Genomic DNA, 9,477 nt, shown 5'->3' with positions numbered 1-9,477 from the left:
TCGGCTCACTGCAACCTCTGCCTCCCGGGTTCAAGCAATTCTCCTGCTTCCGCCTCCCGAGTAGCTGGGACTATAGGCGGACACCATCACGCCTGGCTAATTTTTTTGTATTTTTAGTAGAGACGGGGTTTCACCATGTGGTCCAGGCTGGTCTCAAACTTCTGACCTCAGTTGATCTGCCCAGCTTGGTCTCCCAAATTGCGGGGATTACAGGCATGAGCCACTGCGCCCAGTCACAATTTACTGTTTTTTGTTGTTGTTGTTGTTGTTTGTTTTGTTTTTAAATTTCCCTTCCTGGGTTCATGATTATACCCTGACATGAACTAGCCATTTCTAGTTGTCATGTTAAAAAAATTACACAAATTAAACTTTATTTTCTCCTGTTTTTTTCAATCTGAGAATTTCTCAACATTCTGCAAAATAACTAGACCTCTCTAACGTACAGTTTTGGGCGAAGCTTAATGTAAAAATTTGGTTAACCCTGATAATGGGTGAGGACGCCTTCTGGGTCTTGTTCCTCATGAATTTCTGGAAATTGACACCAAATCTAAAGGGAAGAATGAAGAAAGTCCTAGATCCTAGACTGTTTGTTCTCCAAGCAGACCTCCCCAGCCACTGTCTTGGCACCCAGTCTCATATCCATTCCCTCTGTGGAAGAATTCAGCCAGCAGAACAGTGGTGAAAAGACATCGAGTTGGAGCCCAACTCAGACCTTAAGGAAGCACCCTTCCTTTAGGAGGAGATGTTAGGAATTTGTCCTTATAGACCTACAAAATGTATGCATAGAACAAGCATCATGCAATATTTTTAAAGGGTGGAAATTAAAATCTCAAGTGCAGCATAGTACAGATAGCAGGGAATATTTACAGAGTGACCAAGTGGTGAAGTTTCATGACTGACTAATGAACTTCATTGATATCAGGTATGTGATCGGATCTCAATTCTGATAAAGGAGTTTGCTGGGGTGTGCCAGAGATATAGACATGGTCTTTTCCAAAGTGATCATTTGAAAAAGAGATATCCACATCTTCAAGCCCATATAAAGGATAGAACCTGCATGGGACAGCTTTACTTACTCCAGCACCTTCCTCCCCCAGGCAAAATGAAAATCCTTGTGAGTATTTGTTTCTGCTTCTTGACACTGTTGTAGTGACTGCTTGCAGACAATGCTCGTATCTAATACGCCAGGGATTTTGGGAGTCTTAGACAGATACTGTGCATGCTTCTAAGCTTCTGTGATTGAATTAATGATACCTTTGGCAGAAATAGTGTTGAATAAGTCTGACTTTTTTTGTCCTTTGCCTGTTTTGAGATGCTTACTTAAAAGAAAATACAAAAATACAAAGAAATCTCTAGATAATTTTGATTTGGAGGATGTTTGATAATAATCCTTTATTATGAGCTTCATAGGGAATTTGGGCTATTTAAAACAACTACATTTGCTATCTAAGAGAAAAGTTGTAATTTAAAAATAATATCAGTAGTAGTAATAATAGTACCTCTTATTTCTCAAATGCATACTAAGCCTTAGACTAAGCATTTCATGTGAATAATTTCATCTATTCGTTGCAACAACCCTATGAGCTGAGTAGTATTCTCCCCATTTTACAGAGAAGGAGACTGAGAGTCAGAGGACTGTGATTTTCCCAAGCCCATAAATGTGGGATTTAGAATGTAATTTATCCATCTTAATCCCCACTTGCAGGCACTATCATGGCAAACTTAAGCAGCCAGAGTGTCTTCAATGGCCTCCTGTTATGACTAAATTCTCCCTTGGGACAAAACGTTCCTTCTATGGCCACTCCACTCCTCCACCTGATCCCAGCCTCCATAGTTCCACATTGCAGTGCCCCATGGACAGTGGGCTATGTTCCGACCTAGAATGGATCTCGCTCCCCCAGTCTCTGTCCTTTATTCTCATTCAGCTGCTAAGGGGGAAAGCAAAATGTTAAGTACTTCTTTCTAAAGTGTTGAAGATTGTCAGCTTAAAGAGCTCCCTCTCTCAGGGCTGTCTTGATTTTCCAAACTGAGACCTAACCCTGAAGCACAAAATTATTATATAACCATGGTGTATTAACCACAGTGTTGGATGGGAGATCATTTGGGGGCAGAGGACACTCCCCAAGCTCTCTCTAATCATACCATTAAAGTGGTTTAGCCCATCAACTACTTGTTCAAATCACTATTTTAGACTCATTAAATAGAATATACAGGAGTATCATATGTTGCTAGAGCTGGTCTGTGGTAAGAGAAGATGTATCCCTATGGAAGGTTGAATATCTGCACACAGGTCTCTGTTAGATGCTCTACTCCCAGTCCCCAGAAGAGAAATATTAAGGGTGGGATGGAAAGGGAAGTAGGAAAGTCCCACTGACAGTTCTTAAAAATATCCCCCTTCCCCAAGACTCCTTTCATCAGTAGTTTTCAATGACAGCACAGTCAACTCTGTACTGATGTAGTTTTCAGTGATAGTACAGTTCACTGATGTTCAGAAGAGAGGGCACAAAACCTGGGTTAGCATGTTGGAGCAGACTCCTATAGAACTACAGCAAAATATCAGAACTGCCTCAATGTCGGCTCACGACCTGTGGGCCCAGCACTTGTATGATAGTATCACTAAGGCGTGGGTTGTAGGAGAATATGAGGGTTTTCCTTGATGTCAGCCTCAAAAGTGAATTGTGCTCTCAAGCATTCTATCTTCATAGTTTACCTTAGGAACCTGTTGTGTCTTTATCACCCATGATTCATTTTAAATCTGTATTACCCTCTCAGTCTTAAGGGATTAAAGGTTTTGTTTTTGGTTTTTTGTTTTGTTTTGTTTTGTTTTGTTTTTTTACAAGAGGACACAATTTGACCACTGTTATCCAAAGCCAGTGTGACTCATACCAGGGTATTTCCATAGTAAAATGAGTCCTTCACTGCTCACCTGCCCCAAGTTTCTCCTATTATCTAGATGGTGATAATGCTAGAAAGAGTTTGGAATTAGGTGGCAAATGTAGAACCATGTGCCTGGCAAATAGAATGAACTCAATAAATGCCTGTCAAATGAGTGAATGTGTGTGCTTCACACTTTGGAAAGGGAGTGCTATCACTGTCTCTAGGTGTACATTTTCTGAGATATCTGTGCCTTTCCTGTCCAGTGTTCTCTCCTGTCCCCACCCTCGATGACTACCCTATAGAGAATGGATGTGGTGGGTCTGTTTTTCAGGTAGCATTTCTGGTGGTGCTGACCATCTTTGGGATGCAATCTCATGGATATGAGGTGAGTTGGTTCCCTATGGGCTTTATCTCTTAGAGATGTTGAGAGAGGAAAAGGAAGGTACAAGAGAGCCTGAAAGACGGCAGAGAGGCCATATACCTTATTTGGGATGGAATCTCAGAAATAACCAATAATGGAAACAATGAGCTTGGCTATTCCTTTCCAACCACAATACCTTCGCAAATGTAAGCCATTGCTTTAAAATTTAGTCAGTCTCATTTCTCCTGTGATATCACTGCTACTCCCATATATAATATAGTAAACTCCAAGGAAAAGCTTTGCATTCTTATGGCATCACAAGCTTTTGGATTGGGACCCCAGTGGAGAGTTTTAGTTTTTAATCCCTTGTTCATAGCAGGCAGAGGCTTAATTTTGTTGAAAAGAGTTGCCTTTCAAATGTATAAGATTTATGGAAAAACATTTTGTCTTTCTTTTCAATCTAGGTTTTTAACATCATCAGCCCAAGCAGCAATGGTGACAATGTTCAGGAGACAGTGACAATTGACAATGAAAAAAATACCGCCATTGTCAACATCCATGCAGGATCATGCTCTTCTACCACAATTTTTGACTATAAACATGTAAGCAGCAAATGATTTTTCATATTCTTCAGGACGAGTTTTCTAAAGAGCAGAGAGATCTATCTATCTATCTATCTATCTATCTATCTATCTATCTATCTATCAATCATCTATCTATCTGGCATCATACATACTTGAATTCTTAGATTTAACCTTATAATTCTTTAAGAATTCCTCACTTTCACTTTTCTCTTTAAATAATCAAGCAATTGGTTAAAAAACAAAACCATTTTGAAGAAAAACATATGACAGGAAACATAGGCATTTGCTTGACCTTTTCAGGTAGAAATTGAAAGAGTGATGCTATTATCCCACTACAGGCTCAGAAAGTGCAGAGAAGAGTAACCAAAGTTCAAAGCAAAGCCCGGCATGCAGACACTCAAACACATTTGTTGAGTGAATAAATGAATGAATAGTGCTTCTAACACAGAACATCATGCAGAAAAAGAACACTTGGTCGGGCACAGTGGCTCATGCCTGTAATCCCAGCACTTTGGGAGTCTGAGGCAGGAGAATCTCTTGAGCCCAGGAGTTGGAGACTGGCCTGGGCAATATGGCGAGATCTCATCTCTACCAAAAATACAAAAATTAGCTGGGTGTGATAGTGCATGCCTGTGGTCCCACCTACTCGGGAGGCTGAGGTGGGAAGATTGCTGGAGCCCAGGAAGTTAAGACTGCAGTGAGCTGAGATTGCACCACTGCACTCCAGCCTGGGTGACAGAACGAGATCCTGTCTCAAAAATAAATAAATAAATAAATAAATAAATAAATAAATAAATAAATAAAAAGATAGTAAAAAGAACAATCAAAAAGCAATCACAACATAGCAGAAATCCAGAGCAACTGTACACATTTAATTATATACATAGGCTAGGCAATAAATTGTACTTTTTCTGTAAGAAAGAAAGTTTGCTAACTAAAAGCACTAAACTATTTTCAAGTGTTAGATACTGGCATTAACAATAAGTCACAGAAACCTGCTCTGAAAACTTACCCTTCGTCATTTATTTATTCATTTGTTTTCCATTTGTTCCACCAACCAATTGTGAACCTGCTTCTACCCAGGTTCCGAGATACTCACTATGGATATAAGTAGGTTCCAGCTCATCTCACTAGACTTTTGAACACGCTCTCTGTCCCTTTTCTTCTAGAAATGTCTTCACATTCCTCTTTTCCATTGGTGTTGGAAGTTCAATGGCACATTTGAAAGTACAGAGTCATTAGAAGATGTGGTTTAAAAGGAAGTGGCACTGAAATTGTTTTTAAGCAACTGTCATGGAAATCCCAAAGCTGTCTTTAAAAAAAATAGAGTAGTGAGGACTTGCTTTAAGCTTCTTCCATTATCACCAGGCTCAGCCTCTATCATTTTTGAATTTTAGGAACCGACAATTTGCGAGAATTGAAAAATAGGAACCAGAACGATTTCTATTAGATATAGCTTTCTAGGGTATATCATTATTTGGAACTCTCTAGAGACAATTTTCACTCCAGGTGAAGACTCAGTGGCCTTAGGTCCCTTCTGGCCCCAGGGTCTTCACCCTCCATTGCTCTTTCAATCCCACCTTATTCCAACCCATCTCTATCCAGCCAGCTTGGGTTTGAGGTGGAGAAGGGATGAAGAAAACTGGACAGGAAGAAAAGATGGTAAATGAGGAGAGGATAGATGAGACATGTGTGGGGGGGTGCATGAGTGTGGGTGTGGGTATGCTTATGAGAGTTTCTAAAGCGGCACTGTCTAATAGAACTTTCTGCAGTGCTGGAAGTGTTCTAGATTTGTGTTTCCAATAGGGAAGCCACCAGCCCTTGTGGTTATTGACTACTCAAAATGTGTAACGGAAGAAGTTCATTTTAAATTTTATCTAATTTGAATTTAAATTTAGATAGTGGTATAGAGCTAAAAACTATCATATTGGACAGCACAGTTCTAAAGAATATTCTATTTATCCCAAATTGGGGAGGAGGCAGAATAAAATTAATGGAAAGAGGCCAGATGCAGTAGCTTACGCCTGTAATCTCAGCACTTTGGGAGCCCAAGGTGGGTGGATCACTTGAGATCAGGAGTTCGAGACCAGCCTGGCTAACATGGTGAAACTCCATCTCTACTAAACACACAAAATTAGCTGGGTGTGGTGGTGCACACCTGTAGTCCCAGCTACTCTGGAGGCTGAGGCAGGAGAGTCGCTTGAACCAGGGAGGTGGAGGCTTCAGTGAACTGAGATTGCACCACTGCACTCCAGCCTGGGCAACAGAGTGAGAGTCAGTCTCAAATAATAATAATAATAATAATAATAATAATAATAATAATAAAATAATGGAAAGAGACAGAGAAGTGCTTCTTCTCAATCTTTCAAACCTCAAACTGCAGACCCTGGTTCCATAACATGAAAAGCAGAATACAGTCATGGGTTTGCAAAAATTTCAAAGGGGTAGAAATGACAAGAAGAAAAATGAAAATGTTATGTAAAATAAGTCAAGTGGATAAAGTTGATTGCAGGTTGGAAAGCAATCCCATCATATATTCAAGTCTTTCTTCCAAGGTTCAGACATCATCTTCACCAAGTTCAGATTCAGGGAACTGGGGAGGATCAGTAACTGTACTCTTGCTGCCTCAGGGCTACATTGCATCCAGGGTGCTCTCCCGAGGAGCCTGCTTTATCCTGAAGATGGACCTTCAGAACACCCCTCCTCTGAACAATCTTCAACGATACAGCTATGAGAAACAGGTAACTCTGGGGCACTCTTGAGTATTCTCTATTCTTAAGCCAGGCAATACTGGTATTTATGGAGAAATGAAGAGAGTGAGGGAGAAGATCATACTATCATGCCTTACCATGAATATGATACTCAACTTATTAAAGTTATTAAGGTGTTTTAACTTTTATTTTATTATTTTTTAAGAGCAGGAGCAAATCTCAGCTTGATTTCCACTACATAGTCCTAAATACAAGAACTTATAATAAATTCCAGTGACATAGCAAGGACTGATCAGCTTATCTTCTCAGAGCAGGGCTATGAGAAATGATGATTGGAAGAATAATAAGAGAAGTTCTAATATTCAATGACACAAAGATGCAAAGAAATAATACAGTATAGTGAACATATACAAACACTGCACTTCAGCTAGAGACCCAAGGTTTAAGTCTCCCTCCACAACTTCTTATAGGTGCCACCTTTGACATGGGACTTACCTTCTTTGGGCTTCATTGCCACCAGAGGTAAAATAACACTGGTAATTACTAATGAGGCTACTTCACTGACAGAGTGCTCAAAAAGAGATGACGCCTTGAGATCCCTAACTTCTTTCTGTTTAATAATCTGAAACAGAAAAATCATCACAATTTAGAATAAGGTACACCAATTTTGGTCAATTTATTTTATGTTGTTTTCTGTTATACCGATCTAGGCTCTGGACAACATATTCTCCAACAAATATACCTGGGTCAAGTACAACCCTCTGGAGTCTCTGATCAAAGACATCGATTGGTTCCTGCTTGGGTCACCCATTGAGAAACTCTGCAAACATATCCCCTTGTATAAAGGGGAAGTGGTTGAAAACACACGTGAGTACCAATAAATCATTCATTCACCAAATATTTTCTGAAAGCTACTATGTGCCAGGTGCTCTGCTGAGTGCCATGTGAAATGCAAATAAATGGAAACAGTACTCAGTTCAGTTTGTTTTGGGAATTCATTACATGCCATGTGTGTAAATTGTGCTAAATGTTAGGAATACAGAAATGAATTAAACTGTCTCCAAGGAACATATAATCTAGTGAAGAAGCTGACAAGTGAAAAGAGAGGATGGAATAAAGGATACCTGGGTGCCAATGAAAAACTACTCGATTCTTGTTTACTTTCATATGTAAGAATTTCAAGTAGTAAAAAGTCTTCTGGGCCCTTAGAATAGCATCTTTTGGAAGATAATAAGAAGGAAGTCACTAAGAAATGCTCTCAGCATCTAGAATAGAATTGGTGCAGGAAAGAGGAGGCAAAGTGAACTTACAGACAGGGAGTAAAAACCCTGATTCATCTGGGTAACATATGCCACTGCAGATATTACTGTCATTTTTATACAAAGTTTCTAAACATGGCAGAGCAGCCAGAGTGAAAGAGGTCGGGCCAGCTGATGATGAACACAACAAAGGAAATTTCTCAGAGTAGTGGAAGGTAGATAAAGAAGAGTTCATGTTTATTATACATCTACTGCCCAGAAAAAAATTTTAAGTGCTCATTCATAAAGCAAATAAAGGCACACAGGTATGCCATTGATACAAAATGGCATAATATCACTGGGATTGAGCCAACCAGCACTTCCAAAAGTTGTCGGTTTTATTTAAGCAAATATGTTATTATTCTAATAATTCCAATAATATATTTTTTAATGCTCTTTCTTTGAAAAATTTCCCCTTTTCCAGATAATGTCGGTGCTGGAGACTGTGCAAAGGCTGGGTTCCTGGGCATCTTGGGAATTTCAATCTGCGCAGACACTCATGTTTAGGATGATCAGCCCTCTTGTTTTATCTTTTCAAAGAAATACATACTTGGTTTACACTCAAAAGTCAAATTAAATTCTTTCCCAATGCCCCAACTAATTTTGAGATTCAGTCAGAAAACATAAATGCTGTATTTACAGATTTTTTTGGTGTTTGTTGCTTTTTGAAAGCAGCAAAGGGAATACAAGCAATGTCTATGTCACTATACAGAAGAAATAAAATTGCCAGAATTTTAAATAAGGTGCATAATGTGTGAAAATTCCCAGATAACACCACTGGGTCACATGCGGACTAGTCAGCTGGGGTCGAACTTCCATTTCTGCATCTGCCGTCTGGACCAGCTTCCCATCTAACCATCCAAATATATGGGGGCAACTGGGTAGAGCAGAGGCTCACATAGTGGTGGCATTGACCTGGCCAGGGGAGGGACATGGCATACCCTTATCAAACAACTTGAATGCTCAGGTGAAGGCTTTTAGGGCCATTCATATGAGTTAAAACGTCTTTTAACTCACCAAAGCAGTAGACTCAACCTGAATAAACATTATTATAATATGTGTTGTCCTGGAGTGAGAAAGGAGAAAGGGAGAGAGGAAGGAGCACCTAACACCCAGGAAAAGATGCACCATACTGAAGATCGTAACAGGAGTGAAAACGTAACTAGAAAAGCCAAGTCAATATATGGCAGAAAAGCAACTTCCGATGTTTCAAATAAATTGCACATTGTGTACAAATTTCAGATCGTGAAACTGGGTCACACATGAACGGTCGGCTGAATGCAAATTCAGAGCAAAGAGGAATTACTTTAACAACAATTTATTCTCTTGCGGCAGACCTCTGGGATTCTAGCTGCAGAGATCCCCGGCCTTTGCATTTGAGCTGACATGGGACTCTCACTAGAGATTAGATGGAGAAAGGGCTTCAGCAGGCACGGAGCTGGAGACTGTCTGTGAGACAGCTCTGCGGGAGCACTCATCCCCCAGGGCTCCTTGTCTCCCTCTGAGAGGCTCTGGCCCCATATAACCACCAGAATGGGAGAAGAAGGGCTTCCCCGTGGGATTAGGGCATATCCGTCCCGCAGGCCCACCTGCCTGCCAGTCCCTCCCAGGATTCCTGCCCGGCCACTCCACCGGAGTGTGTACAC

At 40.3% G+C, this 9,477-nt stretch overlaps 1 protein-coding gene across 1 annotated transcript; it reads left to right on the top strand.

The window, feature by feature from the left end:
- Positions 1 to 950: 950 nt before the first annotated feature.
- On the top strand, positions 951 to 8,526 carry LOC105465198 (gastrokine 2). Its single transcript, XM_011713473.3, has 6 exons — positions 951 to 1,114; positions 3,209 to 3,262; positions 3,703 to 3,840; positions 6,453 to 6,563; positions 7,244 to 7,400; positions 8,256 to 8,526. The coding sequence occupies exons 1-6, from the start codon at positions 1,058 to 1,060 to the stop codon at positions 8,336 to 8,338; spliced, it is 600 nt and encodes a 199-aa protein (XP_011711775.1). The 5' UTR covers positions 951 to 1,057; the 3' UTR covers positions 8,339 to 8,526.
- The last annotated feature ends 951 nt before the right edge of the window (positions 8,527 to 9,477 follow it).

Source organism: Macaca nemestrina, chromosome 13 (genome assembly GCF_043159975.1).
Source record: "Macaca nemestrina isolate mMacNem1 chromosome 13, mMacNem.hap1, whole genome shotgun sequence".
Classification (NCBI taxonomy): domain Eukaryota; kingdom Metazoa; phylum Chordata; class Mammalia; order Primates; family Cercopithecidae; genus Macaca; species Macaca nemestrina.
The sequence above is the reverse complement of the archived record's forward strand: the minus strand, read 5'-3'. Positions and strand labels throughout refer to the sequence as shown.

Excerpts from the sequence above, each read along its gene's own strand:
- LOC105465198 (XM_011713473.3), top strand. The coding sequence starts at position 1,058 with ATGGGACAGCTTTACTTACTCCAGCACCTTCCTCCCCCAGGCAAAATG. Across the intron at positions 1,115-3,208 it reads CAGGCAAAATGAAAATCCTT|GTAGCATTTCTGGTGGTGCT; the intron begins GTGAGTATTTGT and ends TCTGTTTTTCAG. Across the intron at positions 3,841-6,452 it reads CAATTTTTGACTATAAACAT|GGCTACATTGCATCCAGGGT; the intron begins GTAAGCAGCAAA and ends TTGCTGCCTCAG.